At 39.0% G+C, this 20613-nt stretch overlaps 1 protein-coding gene across 2 annotated transcripts in view; it reads right to left on the reverse strand.

Annotated features, from left to right (window-relative positions):
- EFNA5 (ephrin A5) overlaps window positions 1-20613 on the reverse strand; it is a 222570-nt gene that overhangs the window by 15674 nt on the left and 186283 nt on the right. For both annotated transcript variants that reach the window (XM_086479696.1, XM_086479695.1), the window contains exon 2: window positions 19963-20255. In XM_086479696.1, coding sequence (XP_086335822.1) covers window positions 19963-20255 — 293 coding nt within the window. The remainder of the gene's footprint in view (window positions 1-19962; window positions 20256-20613) is intronic.

Here is a 20613-nt window from a genome sequence, read left to right on the forward strand (position 1 = left end):
TGTAACCAAGCTATGCCTAGCTTCTAATGATGCTTTCCATGAGTATCTAAGATCATACATATGGAAACAGTATGGGATAACACAAAACCACCTTCTAGAAACCTCCTTGCAGATGCATATTTCACTTCAAAAGAGATGGTAAAAAACTCCACCAAACTAACTTCTCTCAACCACACAGTATCCGTCACTGCTCAATTTAAGAGCCTGTAACCTAATGTGGTGTCTTCACTCCTCAGTGGGTGGAGACCTCAAGCCTGGTCATACTAGAGCAACCCTGCCAGCAAAATGCACAATCCCTATCCCACATTCTATAACCATGAAGATCTACTTACATTTGTATCTCAGTTCCTGTCTAGTTCATGTATCAATGAACATCTGTACTGGATATAGTTCTGGTAGCTGTGTAGAGCATCACAACAATGTGCATGAGATGATTTTTTTCCTCTCATGTTTAAAAAAGGGTTCAGTGCACTGAGTTTCTCCAAAGAAGAGCCTGGACACACTGTCACCTTAGTTAGGAAAAGAGTCACTTGAAATGCCTGTATTTTCTCCTACAGTTACTGCAGCAAAACATGTGGCACTCAGAAAAACCGCCAACTGAACAAACAAAAAACTAGAGTCTGAGATCAAATCCCTCACTTTGAGGTGGAGGGAAGCATCAGATCTCCAAATATGTGTGTACTGTTTGATCTGGAGTCTTACACAACAAGGCTAGCGGACGCTTTCATATGCATCTACGAATTACACGATATGGTATTGTTGGCTGGAAGGCCAAAAAACCCCTAAATATGGCTACATGGATGCTGCAGCTAAGGCAGGCTATGCATGCCTGCTGCTTGCCCATCCTACTCTCACAGCTGCCTTAGGCATCAGCCATCCTGGAGCACAGACAAATGTGTTCCAGCATGGCCCAGCAGGACTTCCAGCCAGGACAACGGTAAATCGGGGTCTGTTTCGTGGCCTCTTCTGGAGACTGAATAGCCAGAACAAATGACACAGAAGGATTCTTCTTGTTCTGTATTCCTAGTTAATTTTTAAGATCTCTGTAAACTTCTATTTTGCCTTTTAGGGGTGAGCAGATAATTTGTTCTTCAGCCAAGTAAAAATGCTTGTGGTACACTCCTGCATTTTTCTGTTCTCCCCTTGTGAAATATCCTGCAGAGACACGAATATTTTTTTTCTTGGATCAAGCTGGATTTTTTTTTTTAAAGCCCACAAGGTGTGTAATCAAAGCTGGCACTGGAGCATCCTAATTACAAAACCCAGCAAGGAACTTTTGCACACATTTTGTGGACTGCAGATTTCCTGTTCACAGAATCTTCTTGCTGAGAAAGTAGATCATGAGAAAAGTTCAGGAGACAGAACCCAGACTGGCAGTAAATAATTTTTTCTTCTGCCTCTAATAGCAAGATCAAATAAAAACTGACCCTGCATTTGTAACATGTCATTCCATTTTTGTTTGAGCAAACATCCTGAAATCCTCAGAAGGAGGAATGATGGGGAGGAGGTGGGGAGATGAAGGTTTCTGGGTTTGTTTTGTTTTATTCAGAAAAAACATGCCTCTTGAAGCAGAGCTCCATAAAAATAGCAGGTCTGAAGTGCTATTAGTGCTAGCTGCTTTCTGCTGAGCTGAAGTGACCATTTTCAGATCTTTTCAATCTGTGGTGAAAAGATCATTACCATGCTACTCCCGGGAAGTCAGTCCTCCTGCAAGTGAGCTCCTTTGTTATGAATATGGAACAGATGGAACCAAATCTATCTGCTCCATAGGAACAAAAATACTTACAACCTAGCTCTCTCTATTAAAGACTCTACTTAGCTCCTTTATAGCACTGGCTTTCTGTGCACTGCTGTGAGGTTTTGACTTTATAGAAAAAGGCACTTCATAAAAGCAATAGTTCTTACTCTTAAACCAAAAGCAGCCTCAGAACTGCAGAAGATGAATGCAGCATTTAACCCACATGGCTCCTTGGAGATATGCAAATATTCAATTACTATTTTTTTAAGCTAAAGAAAGGATTTTTTCTGAGCAGGAAAAATAGCCATATGTTGCAAAGACTGCATCAATGGTGGTGAAGTACATATATGGTAAATATGCTACTCACTCTAATAAATGCTGAATCTAAGTATGTTATTGCAAGAAGGAACATGGATTTTATTTGTACATAGGTAAGCGTGGACAAAGATGACACTTCAGCAAAGAAATCTGTATCAGTCTTTCAAAAATTGATTGTTTTGGTAGGAGATAAAAACACCTAAAATTAAGTCCCCATCATTAATGCAAAAAAGATTTAATGCATCAATTTATCTCAAAATATTGCATCTTGTAGGGCCTATTTCCTAAGTCTTTAACTGAAACCACATCAATATTACACCAATTAACTTTGCAAATTGAAAATATCCATGAAGTGTAGCTGAAACCAACAGATTTACTTACTGACTCTGCTCATTTGCAGCAGAGTTAAACAGGTAGAGTATCTGTCACTTCTCTTACTGTCAAAACAATAACGAATGTTTATTCCTAGCCACACACATACACGTACATGCAGTTACAGTTTATATCAACTTCTCACAAAAACCCACACAACAGAAGTCAGTGGTCTCCTTTACTCACTGTTTAATATGTTAATACATTTACTATCTGGTTGCTTTTTCAGAATTAATTGAAAAAAAGATTTCTGTGGCAGAATGCTTTGATTCTGACTAAATCAAGTCTTCAGGCAAATCTCCCCCTGCCAGCAAAGGCACAGCTTGCCTGAAGTTGTAACCTTTGTTGGTGGAAGGGAACTGGCCTTGAAACAGATCATGAAGCAGATGTTTTATGCCAAATCAGAGTCAAGGGATACACAGGCTACTGCAAATAAAACTCTTCTCCTGTCTGTTCAATCATTTCAATTCCCTGCAGTGTGAAATATGAACTTGCCAACAAATGGCTGGTGAGCTATGTAGCACAGCAGGGAAAGTAAGTGCCACAGATACACCAAGGGCTCGAAAACTCCTTCATCAGGTCTGCTTTTCAGCCTAAGCCTCAGCAGCAACATGTGGGAACCACTTCCAATGGATCACTGGAAGTGATCAGCTCCAATTACAGAAATTTTGTGCACTTGCTTGGGGTAGAAGGAGGTTCATATGGCTGTATCCACAGATCATAGTCGAAGTGGTTCACGACAAAGGTGGGGTTTTAGATTTTTCTTTATTAGATTTTTCTTTAATTTTTCACATCTGAGACATGACTGCTGATAAAATACCCACCTACAGGCTCACAAAAAAAAAAAAAAAATCCCATCAGCTTAATATTAGGGCTCTGCTACAAAATTTATGACAAAAGCCCTACAGTAAATCTCATTGCTGAGTAGTGGAGCACCTTCATACCAGGAAAGGGTATGAGCCCTGCTTCCACCACCTCTGAGGAACATGGCAGGACTGTGGTGGCACATGAACAAAAGGCCAAGCCAGCCCAGTGCTCCAGCTCTCTCTGTTATTGGTGTCTCCACTTAGATGTTTCTGTCTGATTAAAGCATTACCTGTACAGAGACACATACTTGCTCTTGAGAGATAGCTGTTTAAAACACTGGTTAAATGTAAAAGAAACCTTGTGCTTTCATGTCAGTTTCCATCCACATCAACACTACAATGACTATTTTATGCATTTCTAAGTTAATATTTGCACTTCGTGTTAAAAGGAAGGAGCAGCTAACAATACTAGACTATCTTAGCCCTTGATTATGGAAGAGCAGAAATGGGGCTCAAGTTGATAAGAATATTGTACTTGCACTTAAAGAAACAAATAAACAAATCAACCTGGGAAAATACAAATACCATTCAAAAGAAGCTACTGACAAGCTTTCAAGATGTTACAATCCATAACGGAGATCACATTTGCAGAACTCAGTGCTTCATGTGCAAAGCATTTTTGAAATCTGGCCAACTATTTGGATACCTTAGTGACAGCTAAGTACTTCTAAAATTATGACTCTAACTGGGAATGCTAAGCACTTCTTGACATATGGCCTGTAATATGCAACCTATTTATTTTACCTACGTTTGGACTGGGATCAAGGAAGAACAGGATTGGAGACGCATATGTGCAATTTACACAATAAATTACAGACATTGTACCTACCATGGCTTTAGGTGGGCTGTTGTTGTGGGTTTTTTTCCTTTTTTGAAGATTTGTATGTTCAGATGCATTTCAGATCAGTCCCCTAAAGCCTAGATAAAGATTCCACTTAAGTGTAGATGCACCAAAATCAATGTGATTTTCACTGACGGTCAAGTCAAAAAAGACCATAATGATCATGTAATCTATGTGCATGGTTGCCAAAATTTCTTTCAGAAGTCTAGTTGAAGTGCATCAAATTAGTAATTTTTAGTATTCAATGTACATACACAATCGACTTACTTTTCAAATCTGAAGCAAAACTATCAGCGGGAAATTTATTTCTATAAATAAAAAAGTTGTTTCTTCATGAAATGGCACAGAAAAATATTTACTGCTACTTTTAGCTCCCCTCTGTCCCCCTCACAGAAAACTATTATTTCAGGGTCTTCTTTCTTCAGCCTAAAATACAGTTGCTGAAGAGCTAGGCAAATTTCATGGGACTTTCTGTTGCTGTTTTATTTGTGTGCCTTTCATTGCTGAATTCGTTGTAGAATGTACATGTGTTTATAATTTCACCTCATATTTATAAGGGTGGAGTGCAGACCTACACGTACATATTAGCATGCAGAATACCATATGCTGTTCACAAGCACTCTGTGGAATGGCATACATCCTTGTGAAAATCCAGGTGTAGTCACACAAGTAGCAAAAGTGTAATCTTAATTTACATTTTTAAAGCACAACTTTCCTTCTCCTGATAGCTGATACAGTGCTGAAAATTTCCTCTTCCTTTTCTGCCTGCAACTTAGAAGTGGTAACGGGTTCCCCAAAAGATTTATTTTTGACTTAGGACTATTTTTCACTCAAAATATTCTCTAGTTCACTAAAATGAGAAAGTTCTAGGCAGAAATATCTCTTCTCAGGTTAGCATATTAAGAAATATTGTTCCTAGATAGTCCCTTATAAGGGCTTTTCCCAAGCTAAAACTTAACTTACATCTTTTAGACCTGTGTAAAACCTAGAACACATTATTGGATTTCCAAATTACCCCATAATGCTATTCTTTCTGATGAGAACTAGCAGCTGGTGTGGCCGAGCAGAGTGGTTCAAGGGTCTGAGAGTGCACAGCACCCTCAAATCACCTCTCACAGCAAACACTGACCATTAGACAGAATTAAGTGCCATGTAACTGCAAAGTTACTGGAAAAGACAGTTTCTGCCTCAATTAGGAAGGCAGCAATAGCATGACATAACACGTAGTTTGTGGAACTCCAGTGAAAATGAACATTTTACATTTTGAATCTCAAAGATTTTTGTGACAAACTTTCTGAAAATGGACATATTTTCTTACGGAAGCTGGAGCACATTTGTAAAGAATGGCTCCTTCTGCCATTTTCTTCAACAGGAGAGATTTCAGTGGGAAAGTTACTCCTCTAATGCTCATCCATTACTGCATTAGTTACCAAGAAGAAGGGAAAGGGAACCAAGCACAGTGGGGAAGTAAAGTTAAAGAGATGACAGTCACACCTCTACCCTGAGAAGCATGGCAAGCAGTGCCCGATCTAAACTAGGGCTGAAACTACCTTTAACTTCATTTTCATTTTAAAAAGTGTAAGTGATGTGTACCGGTAATAGCATGGTTATGCCACACTAAGGACAAGAAAGAACTGGTCAGCTCAGCCCATAGAGGAGAATGATAATCTAGTGAAAGTATAATGTGACACCCATCTACAAGAAGGGCTGGAAGGAGGATCTGGGGAACTACAGGCTCGCCAGCCTGACCTCAGTGTTGGGGAAGACTATGGAGCAGTTCACCTTGAGGGCTCACATGACATGTGCAGGACAACTAAGGACTCAGGCCCAGCCAGTGTGGGTTCATGAAAGGCAGGTCCTGCTTAAACAACCTGATCCCCTTCTATGAACAGGTGACCTGCCGAGTCGATGAGGGGAAGGCTGTGGATGTCATCTACCTGAACTTTAGTAAAGCCTTTGACACCATCTACCACACCATTCTCCTATGAAAGCTGGCAGCTTAAGGCCTGGACAGGTATATTTTAAGCTGAGTTAAAAACTGGCTGGACGGCTGAGCACAGAGAGTGGTGGTGAACAGAGTTCAATCCAGCTGGTGCCCAGTCACAAGCGGTGTCCCCCAGGGCTCAGTATTGGGGCCGGTCTTGTTTAACATCTTTATTGATGATCTGGATGAGGGGATTGAGTGTTCCCTCAGTAAGACTGCAGATGGCACTAAGTTGGGTGAGAGTGTTGATCTGCTCAAGGGTAGGAAGGCTCTGCAGAGGGATCTGGACAGGCTCGATCAATGGGCTGAGGCCATTTATATGAGGTTTAACAAGGCCAAGTACTGGGTCCTGCACTTGGGTCACAACAATCCCATGCAGCACTACAGGCTTGGGGATGAGTGGCTGGAAAGCTGCCTGGCAGAAAAGGACTCGGGGGTGCTGGTCGACAGCCAGCTGAACATGAGTTGACAGTGTGCCCAGGTGGCCAAGAAGGCCAACAGCATCCTGGCCTGTATCAGAAATAGTGTGGCCAGCAGGAGTAGGGAAGCAATTGTCCCCCTGTGCTCGGCACTGGTGAGGCTGCACCTCGAATACTGTGTGCAGTTTTGGGCCCCTCACTGCAAGAAAGACATTGAGGTGCTGGAGCGTGTCCAGAGAAGGTCAACAAAGCTGGTGAAGGGCCTGGAGAACAGGTCTTATAAGGAGTGGCTCAGGGAACTGGGTTTATTTGGTCTGGCGAAGAGGAGGCTGAGGAGAGACCTTATTGCTCTCTACAACTACCTGAGAGGAGGTTATAGTGAGGTGGGTGGTGGTCTTTTCTCCCAAGTAACTAGTGATAGGACAAGAGAAAATGGCCTCAAGTTGCACCAGGGGAGGTTTATATTGGACACCAGGAAAAATTTCTTTACTGAAAGAGTAGTCAAACATTGGAACAGACTGCCCAGGGAAGTGATGGATTCACTGTCCCTGGAGGTGTTCAAAAACATGTTGATGTAGCACTTGTAGACATGGTTGAGTGGGCATGGTGGTATTAGGTCAACAGTTGGACTTGATGATCTTAGAGGTCTATTCTGACCTAGTTATTCTATGATTCTATAATACAATGCCCAGGAGGCACTTCACTGGTATTTTATATTACAAACATCTCATCTTTCAATGTAGTTAAAATTACACGTATTTTTAGTTTGACAAAATTAGCATTTTTATAATCACAATAGCTAAAGCCTTTAATATAAAACCATTATTTTTGCTCAAAGATTTAACCAATATTTGACTTTTTATATTACTATTTTTTATATATACATATAAGAGCATACTTTCCATACACACATATCTGCTAAATAAATACACTATAAATATAGGAAAAAAAGGTCAGTCATTAGACAAGAAAACACTGTTAGAAATATTTTGGCATTTTTGAAAGAACAATACCTCTAATCCAACACGCAGCCTTATGAAAAAAATAAATAGTAACAGAACCTTTACTAAATAGATTCACTGCAAGTTTCACACCTGCTTATATTAAGCCATGGATATGATCAAGTTTGCAGATCCCACTGCCCCGTATTAATTTTGGGGAAAGAAGGGGCACATTTACTCCATGTCACAGGAGTTCAAAAACCTCCATGAAACAGAATCACCCCTGTGGATATCTCTTGAGTTTGGTGCCGAACAGAAGCCTTCCCTATCACAATTTGAGTATCAGTCATAGTAAGTTTCTTGTGGGAATAACACTACCTCTACCGATCTCATCATGCCCTTTTCTTGTGAAATATTTCTCTGAAAATAATTGGAACATAATGATGCTTCAGAGGGGTCTCTATGCAAGAGAAAGAAATAATAGGAAGAAATGTTTGAGATATTTTCTTTTCACAGGATCCTTAGACATCCAATGGGAACTGTCAGAGCCACCAATCAATTAATTTCCTAATCTCTCTGTAATTAGGGTTTTTTTTTTCTTCCTTCAACCTTTGTTTGTCTCTTTTGCAGAAAACAGCTGATTTTTCAACTGTGTTTTGATTTCCTTCATTTTATACCATCCTAAAATGCAAAAGTGGAAGAAAAAAATGGAGCTAGCCATAACAGAACAAAATATACCATGTCTATTCTTTAATTCCTTGGAACACGATAAGCTCAAAAAGTAGTATGCTAGGAAATTGATTTTGTCTGTCCAAAACACATGAAAGTGTGAAGGTCATGTTGGCAGTCTGCCCTGCATTGCTTATAAACCCTGCAATATTCACTTTGACCTTTTTCTTATCATTCTAGTAATTTCTTCACACCCCGTACTGAATTCATGGACTGTTCCTACAATATTCCACAGAACTACTTGCAGATACACAGAACATAAAGTGGTCACCTGTACTACTTTTTCCTGGAGATCCAAATAAGGCAAATGAAGCCACCTGATGAAAAAAAGCATCATGTGGGCAAAGAAAGAAGCAACCATGAGGACAAAATAAACCAAAATATGCTAAAACAGCAGTTACATAGACATCTCACTTCTCCTACTGGAAATCTGGACTTGCAAAAAAAAAAAAAAGAAATGTGGGTCTAGGTTTTTTTTTAACCTTATTCTGTTTTGTTGATTAACCTGCTTCTGCTGCTAAAATGAATTACACCATCTTGTGTCTCCACTGTATAATTTTATCAAGCAGGCGACAAATCATGCTGGCAGTGATGGTCCATGCTGAAGTGGAATGTATAGTAAAATACAGTTTTCCTCCAATGAATTGCTGAAACCGTTAATCTTTATCTAAATGCCCATAATAACTGTTTTGTTCTCTGGCAGTTGGAAGAAAAAAATGTCTTCCAGAAAGCATTTTGGCAGCCAATCTGCTTGTTAATAAAACCTGGAGAAACTGGTGATTAATATAAATTACTAATTCTACTTTTAATGCCTAAACGTGACAGTGACTAATTTACACAGTTTTGCTTGAGCTGCCACTGAGTAGTTCAAGTAGGACTGAGAACAAAAAATGCTGTTGCACTAGTATATGTTTCTAAGCAAATCTACCACAAGCGCAGTGCTACAGATGAGGAACCAGATCTCTGGCAACAATTTCTAACCATACTGTCTGATTACTCTGCTCAGGCTGGAGGGAACAGGTCAGCAATGAAAGCTACCTAACAACCTCCTGCTGGGAGTGGCTCATTTTGTACAGACATGGGAGATGGTTACAACAAAGTGTGAGGCTGTGAGGTGGCTGTTGCTTCTGCTACCTAGTCAGCAGCATTTTTTAGTGCTACAATGGGAGACAGCTAAATTCCTCCCAATTTAAGTTCGAAACTCAGTACTGCAGCAAAGCGTGTGGGCTGGAATGTGGGCGCTTCACAGCACACCGCCAGACAGCTGTCAAGGAGATGCTTCATTTCTCAGAGGCAGTCTTGTGATCACACAGATTATTCCAGTGAGACCCAGATAAGAGATACAGCACTATCAATGGCGAAAAATAAATAAGGCTCGTATTTCAAGGCTTCAGACAACTGTTTCAACAACTAATATCTTTGTCTTGTCGAAAACATACTTTAAATGTATTCTTACACAATTATTAATTTGAAACTCCGGTAGCATTATAATTTGCCTGCTTATATTCAACTGCTAATACAATAACTCATCTTAAGAAAATTTGAGGAAAGAGATTGCTAAGCAATAACTTACCCATGTCAGTTGCTCACATCTGAACTACGCAACACTGTCATCATCCTCACTGGAACATACCTTTACTTCCAAACAAACATATGCTTTGCTTCTGCACCTTTCCGTGAGAAAGAAACACGTTTTCTATCTTGCTGATATACTTATGGAGTTTTGACTATGCCATTCCTCCCTTTTGCTTCTTGATGCTGTTTACAGAAAAGACCTAAGAAAGCCAGATTCCACCTCCATGAAGCACCAATGGAACTGCACACATAAGTCCATGTCCCTGGGGAAAAACAAGTTCATGACTTTTCTGTGCATCACCAGACAGAAGCAGAGAGGTGTTAATACTAAGTCCTCTTCAAAAGGAGAGGTTGCATTCTTTCACAGACCCCAGGATGCTGAAGAAAGACACGTGTTTTTAAGCCTAAGGCTACTTTATTTCTGCTCAACATTTCTCAGTCAGAAATACATTCCTATGTGTACAGACAGAAAGCCCTGCTGCAGCTGCTGCTAGGAATCCTGTCTTCAGTCCCAATACAGGGATCTAAGCTGCAGGATAGTGCATTCTTCAATGCGTCACAGCTGAACCTCTTCTGCAAAACCCTAAAACATTAGAGAGAAGTAGTCCAAGTGCAGTATTTAACGACACAGGCATCAAGATACAGGAAGATGACCCAGTATTACTAAAAGCAGACATGTCAAAAACACATAAGAAGAAATCCAAGCTCATATCTTCACAATATCCCCATCTACAATTCTTAAAACATAATGTATACTAAGCCTTTTTGGTGTATTTCTCTGAACACATTTTGAACACCACTATGACTGAATTGTCAGGGCTCTTTAAATTAATATACTGCCATTCTGATTATTCTTCAAATAATTAAGATTTTTTCACCCCCAGAAGATCAGCAACAGCAATGTTATCCCTCATATCCATCATCAGGAGCCTGGTTACTTTTGTGCATAGAGGTATTGCACAAGTGAGATTCTGATACACCTTCAAGCCATTCTTAATTCCCTAAAGCAGTGCTGTATCTAGCTGGCTATACCACTTGATACTTTAAGTATTAAATATCCATGATGTAAAAGGGAAGCCAGGGAGATTTTAGAGGCAGTGAAAGTCTCATTTGGCAATAATGTAGATCTGAGGATGACCTACTGCGTTCCTGAGGGAAAGTGGAAATACGTGGAAGTCTGAAAAGATTTTTCTGTAATTTTTCAGAACAAAGCACTTCTATGCATTTCTGGATACTCTGTGAAAAATCTTACTCTACATGACTTATCCTGACTTGCCAAGAATCTTGGAATAGGAGTATTAATTACATGTGTCATTTTAAGGCCAGAGTCTTGTCCACCTTGTCTGAATAGTATGCATTACTGTGAAATAAAAAGGAAAAGTTATTAAGAATTCCGTAACATTCTCCTATTTTACAGCCCCCTCTAATATCAGAGGGTTAGGTAGCTTAGAAACAAATTTATTTCTTTTAAATCCAAGTATTTATGAAAATATGTATTTGAACACTCAATATTAACTTATGAAACAAGAGCATCAGCCAATTGCTTAGCATGTGGAAGCATTTTTTCATTGATGGAGTTTGGGTTTGGTCTACTGGTTGCAGGCATGCATACATACTCAGTTTGTATCATGACACATACACAGTATCAGCAGAGAAAGTGCTGCCTTGTTGAGTTAGGCTGAGGAATCAGGAGACTAACGTGCTGATAATATAAAGGCGATGAAGTACAATACTGTTATTCCAAATGTCACTGATACATTATTTCCATTTCTGTTGGCATCTGCTCCATGTTACAAAATGTATACTTCCAATACAACAGCTCATTAAACAGGTTTCAGTTTGCTCAGAAATCAAATTAGAACACTGTTACAGAGTTATAAGTCCTCAGATAATTATTAATAATACTCTCCACTTCTGTGAGTTCTTTCATGAAAGGAATCTACATGCTTTACCTTATTAATCTCATAACATGCCAGTGAAGTACCGCTGCAAAAAGCCTCCCCCACCACTAAAGTGCAGCCACCTCTGAGATGTTAAGTTGTAACTGTTGAACATCAAAACTGATTTAAAACAAGGAATGATGAATGGTCCATCAGGATTTAAAGGGCTGTGTGCAAACCATTTAATCGTACTTCCAGCAGAACACTGGAATTCAAATGCTTACTTTTAAGAAAGTTGCAATGGCATATTTACAAGAACCACAAATGTTAAAAATTTACAGTAATCTATAGCCACCAGTATGGAATATTTAGTCATCGTTTCCCAAAAGGTGGGTGTGTTACAAATGGCCTTATCAATTCCTAATGCTCCTTGAAGGTCTTTTATCCAAGGTCTAACTGACCTCTTTTTAATACTTGTGATTTGATGATCACATAACAGCATTCAATGCATGCTTTATTTTCCTTCAAAATGAACTTGCCTTCATCCAGCATGTTAGAGGAGAAATAAAAAAAAAGACAGAGGAAAGAATACTCTGTCCCTCATCCTTTCTGTCTGTGGGTACTCCCTCATTCATCTAGCATCCAAAATCAGTACCTCAGTAGAAGCAACACCTGTCAATGGTCTTCCTGGAAGTGTGAAGACCTTATACAATATGCTCATGAGACAGCTTTCAAAGTTGCAGATATGTAAGAGATCCTCCCCTCTTTTGTATTTCTACTGCTATCAGGTTCTTAATGGTATTTGACTTTTCGAAGCACATAAATCCAAATAATCTTCTTTCAACACGTTATCTGAAAGATATTAATTCTCTTTGAAAAACTCAAATAGAGACCAGCACTTCCATGAGTTCTTTCTTCACTTTGTTATATGGATTTCTCCCAAGTCCCAAATTATTCAACAGCTTTTAACGCTCCCTTTGAGGATTCTAAGAACACTACCAACGCCAAAATCTATTAGACATTGGTGATTGTTTCTGCCTTTTTTTTTTTTTAGCAGTACCAGCACTTAATTCTTCTGATGGTTACTAACAAAAACCAGTCCTTTAATCTACACACTAGGCTAAGCATGAATTCCCTTTTAAAGGTCACCTTCCTTGTCTGTGTAATGTTATTACACAAATATAATTTTTAAAGTACACATTTATCAAACCCTTTCAACAGCTTTGACTTCATTCAGAGCATCTCAAGTGATTGTGGTAAGCCAGCTATCAAAGCAGGATTCGTAGTAGAGTGGCATGTCTGAGCCCACTGCTGTCAAAGTAGCATCAGTGTTTATGCTGATCAGATCTTGATTGAAAGGTTAATGGGGGACCTGGCAATAAACAATGTTTCCCCAAAAGAAGAGTGCAATTAACTCTCTAAAAATGTTTGTAATTCTCTCAGCATCCTTTAATAAAATTCTTTAGTTAACCTTCATTTTTTAGCTTTTGGTGCAAACGAGGATATCTGCAGAGAGAGTTCCAAAAGAGATCTTCTGACCTTGTGTCTTCAACAGGCAACAAGAAAACACAAACATCAGCAGTACCTGTATTAACTAACACCCATCGTATTGAAGACAGGCAGCCTTTTTTCACTTACTGAAAGAAAAATCCAGTCTCCACTTTCAAAGCAAAATATCCGCTACTTAAGTCAACCATTTTAATAAGTAGAAATACTTTTTAATAAAAGTTTAGCCTACAGAGTAAATACAGTGACTCCACTGACCCCAGTATAAGCTGAGTATGGCATGACAAGACTTACCATCAATCTGCTCTACTAATTTGTCTAAAGCTCACACAACTGTCTAAAGCTAAAGTCCAAACCTTGTCTCAAGCAAAATCTTTGAGTCCCAGTATTGACAGACTAAAGGCAGGAAAATATGCAAACCCAGCCTTTTACAGCATATAAGTTATTGATATGAGGGAAAAACCCCACCCAAATAGGGGTTTTGCTGAAAGATCTTCTCATACAACTGCAGACTGCGCTCAGTGGAAAAAACAAAATAATCTGTTTTCATGTATGGATAGTCTTATTTTGTCCTACAACCAAAAGGTACCATGGGTATTGGTCAAGAAGCCAAACAGAGATTTAGCCAACGGCTTTGTGAGACAAGTAACATTAGAAGTGTACAAACTGACGAACTGCTTGAACAAGCACATAGAGAATTTACACATTGGGTGACTGCAAGAGATGCCCAGTCTTTATCGTAACTACAGACGAACAGAAACTCCCAGAAATACAGTGCATTGTCATTAAAATGGAAACTAATTTCTTCTCCACAACTCTAAGGACACTCTGAAGGAGAATCAGTATTACATGCGCTGGTGAACATAAAGAAGCAATTCTCTTTACATAAAGGCAACTTTAGAATCAGGCTGACTGTCTTTACATTTAGATTGGTAAATGCATAGATAAAATGTCCACTGTGTTTTCTTTGAATTTTGAAGACAGTGTAATTTGCCACTTATACCAAGGTCAGTTTGCTGGTTAAGAAATTTGTTTTTACTGGTATGACTGCTTATTGATAAATCATATATTCTAAAACAAAAACACATACCCCCCCACTGTTTCTAGAGTGTTACTAGTCAAATATTACTGTGTAACCCCAGCTGGGACACAATAACAGAAGTAACAGCTGGCTTCCTCAAAAAAAAAAAAAAAGTAACCCAAACATTAGCCAAATTGTCTACAGTAACCTTTGATTGATTCTGATAGTCTTCAGGATGCAACTGAGAATTCACACTGGTTTCTTTACGTTACCTCCTTTTCCAGCAGGAATTTCCTCAAATAAGTCAGACTCAAAACCTGAGACGTACTATACTTATGCCCTCAAGACAGCACCTTCTACCAGCAGACCTACAGTCACCTGTATAAACTGCTGTGCTGACATCACCAACTGGTTCTGAAACAGTGGGATTTCCAGGTATGTAACAGAGTGAAAAAAGAGAAGGAAGTGTAGTATTTTTGGGGGTGACTTGCATTTACCTTTTCTGATAGGTCAAGATTATAGTCCACAGCCTTTCTGATTTGTGCTCCCATTACATCAAACTAAACCTCTGGCAAACATGCAGAGATCCCTAAATCAAATAACCATCCTACAGTGAATTGTGCCTGTTCATGCAAAATATTAAGCTAGTGCTTGAGCAAGAGCAATGAGCTCTATGCAGCTATTTAATAGCATTCTTTGAGCACATGAAAAATAGCAAGTAACTGTTAATAAACTACAGTGTAAAGGTTCCTCAGTAGTTTTCTCACATATAGTATAAGGCTATTCAATCTTGCCTCTACAAAGTCCCCTTTCTTAATTCTTGCTATACCGAAACCAATCCTAAAAGAATAATAGCCAAGCTGGCAATCTGGAAGCTGTTCCAAGTTCTTAGTCATGGAAAGCTTTTGTTAGGTCTGCCTTAATTTCCATAAAAAAGTGGACAGTGCCCTTCCTACGCTAACTGCTAATTTGCTTAGTGATATGTATAGTTCCTCCCTGTGAGTTAGTCTTCCTTACCATGACCACAACCACTACCAAGTAGTGGTGGCTTCGTGTCCTCCCCCATTTCCAGAAATTCAGTGGCTAAGCAACCTGGAGAAAGCATTTCAGTACAGGTTCTACCGCAAGCATCTCATGCGGAAAGGAGGGAACAGGAACAAGGCAACTTGATGATAACAATTTTAAAATATGCCTACAGCTTTGAGACAAAAAGCCAGTAACTGTCCCAAAAAATTAACCTGGCCGTGTAACATGGAATTACACAGGAGAGAGAAACTGCTAGAGGATTGTAGGAGAGACTAAACAAACATAATAGCACAAAGAATCAACACTTAAACACACACTCATGAAACATGGGGAGGGGAGAAGAGAAAGTTCAGCTTAACTGTCATCAGAGAATGTTACTGCCTCAACAAGAGTTCAGCTAGAGACCTTATTAATAAGATAAGCTAACTACCCAATTAATAGGCAAAAGTAAGGCAAAAAGAATTGGTGATATCACAAATACTTTTTTCTACTACTGTTTTTCCCTTGAGATCTTTTGAATCAGAGAAGCCTCCAGAGGTGTGCAGAGATATGGCAGCTGTTAAGAGAAAAATGACAGCAGGATTCAAACAGTTCCACAGCTTTTAGAACATGGTAAGGGTAACTTCCAGTCACAGAGATGGAACAAGCTAACAGAAGGGAGACAATTTTATATTCTAAATTATGAAGATCACAAGTTCTCCTACAGAAGCAGTAACTAATACCGTCAGGGTGAAATGTCATTTGAATAAAAGCCCTCAGGAAATAAACATCAGACATTTCAGGTAAAGAAGGAATTAGTGTAGAAAAACAAGGATGATGGGGAACAAAGGTGAACATAAAGAAAATCAAGGGAATAGGTAACAGCAGGTTCCCTGGGAATATATTCCATGAGGAAAAGGATTATCAAAAAGCTGGGTGTTATGAAGAAGAAGTATATGTACAACTGTACAAACTCTGTTTCTTAATTCAATCACAAATTTAAGAACAATTAAAAAATAACATTTACAAGCATAATTAAATTCAAATCATAAAAGCATACTATCCTGGTGTGGTCCGGGGCAATACGGTTACCACAAAAACTTCCTGAATTGACAACCAGAAGCTTCATGCAAATAAACAGTGACAACAAAGATACAGTGATAATGACACATCACTAAAGGTGATACAAAGAAATAGCAAAAGCATTCTGAAATTAAATCAGAAAGACATATGCATGAGACAAAACTAGAAAGAAAAAGTAACAAAAAAGGTTACACAAATAAACCATACGTAAGACAACAGGATTTTTAAGAGATGAAAGGAACTCTTTTCCCAATAAGAATGGAGAAAGAACCACTTAAGCTATGTTTAGATACATTACATACCCTCATTCTGAATTATGTAATTATATAACATTATACATTTTGGATCTTCCCCCCCCCCTTTCTTTCTTTTGTGTTCATCTCCCCTTCCACAGTACCCCACCTTAACCTGCATACTGAAACTTATGTTCCCTTCCAAAGTACACTACAATCACTGTCATACCACTAAGTATTTAGTTTCTGCTTTCTCTATTTCATTTGCTTCTGTTCAGTAGTCATACTACTTTGTCTGTTTTCAGCTAACATACACTAACCTCAGGTAAGCACCTGCTAAGAACCAAGTAAAAATTGAGACTTCAGGTCATGATCTATTATTTACTTTCCCCAGTCCCTCACTGTGGACTCACTGACTAAATAAAAGTTAATTTCTCTGTAAATTTTTAAAACTTTTTCTTCTTTCAAAAGTAAATTCGATCAGTGTAAATTTGGTACCAGATTTTTTTTTCTTGTCTTTTCTGAGAATGAACATGCGAAGAAGGGCAATCCAAGTTCATCTGAGCGATATATGAAGGCAATGAAATAACAAAGAAAAGTGACGTTTTCAAAACCAACAGTCCAGAAAAGGAGACAGTGATTGCTCTTAAATTATTGCATTGTTCTGAAAATAATGCAAGCAAGAGAGGCAACTCACATCCTTAAAAGGTAAACTGTGAAGATTTTTGAAAAAGCATTAGACAGTAATTAAGCTAAATACCTCACCAACCGCTTAATATTTCTGTCTTTCCAGAGGTCTAGACCACAGGATACATTTTGTAACCCTTAAAAAGAATATACCAGACTGATGCTAGATAATCAGCCCTCCCTCCCTCCTGCAGATAGGGCAAAGGTTTCAGATCTGCTGAGGAAAGGAAACCTTCCCTGGCGAAGCAGTAATTTCTTTAACATGTAGACACAGTAAGGTGACAAAGGCGATCTCTGTAGCCTGGACTAGAGCCTGCTTACAATTCTGATAAGGAAACAAGGATCAATGTTTCACCATCTTGTTTCTTCAGCAGAAATTAGAAGAAAAACATTCCAGTATGGGCAACTCTCCCCTGAGAAGGTTTGCATAAAATTGTTAACTTAGTGTAAAGTGCTTCTCTGTAACTACTGCAATACCAACCTTGCTATTGTCCTCAGCAAAGGATGAAGGAAAAAAATACTTACAGAAAAGGAGGAAAAATACTTTCAAGTTTCTGAAACATGCCTAAAAATTTAATTTCAGTGAATAGCAGGCAAATAAGCTACTGATATATTAACATCTCTTTGTTGCTAATTTTTTGCTATTTTACCTTTCATTAAAAAAAAAATCATCATTCCATCTAAATGCAGTTGAATATCACAAAGCTCTTCATATTTTAAAGGCCTTTGGAATAATTATTTTGAAGGGAGTCCCTGACAGTTAAATGACTTAGTTAAATGAACGTTATAGAAGATACACGATTTTTAATGAAATATCGAATTCAACCACAAGTGAGGAAAACCAAGCATAAGTAACCTGGGTGTATTTGAATAATGATGTCTTGTTTGACTGTTCAATGGATTTTGTATGTTCTAACAATGAAGATATTAGCTAGACAGATGAAGCTGAGATTTCTCACATTTTTTTCCTTCACTTTCATGTTTGGTTTTCACCTTTATTAAACATTTCTCTTTCTTTCTTTTTTAAAATTTAGAAAAACAAATTTTTGTTGGGTTTTTTGAGGTTTTTTAAGCTTGCAGCTCCTGAAGACATCCCTATGCTACATTTTACTGCAACTATGTGATGGTAAAAACTGCATTCCTTAGCTTAAGTATTCCTGCTTGTTTTACTGATGATGCTCAGGAACTGAATCAAAACCAAAAACCACAAAACAAACAAACAACACCCCCCCCCCCAAAATCCAGTGTTCCTGGGGAGCCTGATATCAGAGTTGTGAATGACACAAAACTCCTGTAGAAGTTAATGGCAAGTTTTTGTGAGTGACACAAGCAGGACTGGGCCTACACAGTACAGATTTATTTATCCTAGAACGTAACTCTGATATCTGTACATGATTCCTCATGACCATATTAAAAATATTTTTAAGTAACATTACAGTTTGATTTTAAAAAATATTTTTAGTATTCTTATTATGCTTGTACTTCAGCACAAGAAGAAGGCACTGTTCTGATGCTGAACCACTGCTCATTAATGGTTTTTATTTGCTGAAAGAAAAAGAAATGAACGGAAAACTATCCACCAGGAATGTATTTCCCTGTAGATTTAGAAAGGGAAAAGAAAAATCTCAATGCTCAAGAAATGAGGATGAAAAACAGGGATAATACATACTCAGCTTCTCTGGTGAAATGAGGTGGAATGACTGTTTCACAGTAGAAAGGCCAGCTACACATGTGCAGGCAATATTTATTGGGATCTACAGTTTATCTAAAGCTTTCAACTCTCTAGTCTAACACTAGAGAACAGTCAAAACTTGAGAGGAGCGGAAGATTCAGGTAGAAAACAAATTGATGAAATAAGATCTTTGTTGGAGGATTAAGCAAATGAGACAGCTCAACCAGTATTAACTGCAGTGGGGTCAGGGAATCAGTTTGCTTAACCCACTGGTTTTTAACCTCCTGTTTCCACTTCCTTAGTCCCAGATGTTATCCTGCAGCTCCTCTGGGTGCCCAGAGCAGCCCCAATGCAGGTGTCCACGGAGGAGAGAGCAGAGCTCTGGGAGGGTGCTCCCTATTGTTTCAGTGAGTGGCCCTGAAGGTGTGTGAGCCCATTCACACTCCCCTGCTTGCCACCTGCTCCCACGGCACACCTCATTGCCCATGCTGACAGAAACAGCTTGTCCAGGAAAAAAGCAGGGCAGGGGGTGGTGGAGGAGGAAGGAAGAAAAAAGGAGCCATTTGGCTTGATGCTAGGAGTATTTACCCTAAGAAATTACAACTTTAAATACTGCTGGACTACTGACATCAGCAGCCATACCACTTACAAACTACACAGACCTCACTTTCCTTGGGTGATAAATATTACATAGACAAGACTATTTGACCTCTGCAAATAGGAATTTCACATGCAAAGGATTCATTATTTTTCCTCGTATTTGGGGACAGCTTCCATTCTACCCTTCTTGCCCCCTCCTCCTCCTCCACCTCAGAGTGCTGAAATAAATGTAATAGTGTGTTTTGCTTTAAGAGTCAGCCATGGTTCAGTAGCCACATGCTATTTCATGTGAGAAAACAAGCTGTGATTTCATCTTGTTTTCAGTAGCTAGATTCCTAGCTGATGTATCTGGGGATAGTTAAGCCTGTATGCACTGTAAGATAGCTGTATTATACACCATTTGGCCCTTTCTATTTCCATAGAGCATAGGTGAAAAATTAGCTGGGTTTCTTGCACCTGCTGTGTAACAGTGGTAAATCTCTATATACTCACAGATGTAGAAATATTCCCGGCCTGGCCTGAACTCAAATCCTAGTGAGAAGGGCGTGAAGAGCTGGAACTTTTCCGAGAACTTCAATGGTCCATTTGGGGAATGCGGCCGATTACACTCCCACCTCTTGAATCCTTTGGAGGTGTGATCGCAGGAGCTGTAGCCATCAAAGTTCACCATGTACAGAACATAGCGTTCAGTCTTATCTTCTGGCACTGAGTCTTCATAGTGAGGGCAGAACACATCCAGGTAGTCATTGATGCAGACATCAATGTGGTAGTCGCCCCGCTGGAATCTGAAATCACAGGAAGAGTTCAAACGTAAGCATTTATCTCAGGATGAACTGATTGCAGGATAACGTTCTCATAAAAGAGGTATCACTAATGGCACTTCATTTCACTCCAGTCATGCACATTCACTTTCAAATATAACCCTTACAACTCACCAGAACTATCAGAGACTGCTTATGCAGGACTATGATCGTATAAACTTCTGGATAAAGGCTTTGCTCTCTTCTCTCACAAAATGAGTCTGTTGCTAACACACACCAAGTTATAGGCTATCTTTCCCCATGGTTTATTCAATAAACACACAAAGAAAGTGTCTGCTTCATTTGGTTATGAGTTTGTTGGGGTTTTTTTTTAATTGGAGAA

This window comes from Leptosomus discolor, chromosome Z (assembly GCF_034619465.1).
Source record: "Leptosomus discolor isolate bLepDis1 chromosome Z, bLepDis1.hap2, whole genome shotgun sequence".
Classification (NCBI taxonomy): Eukaryota; Metazoa; Chordata; class Aves; order Leptosomiformes; family Leptosomidae; genus Leptosomus; species Leptosomus discolor.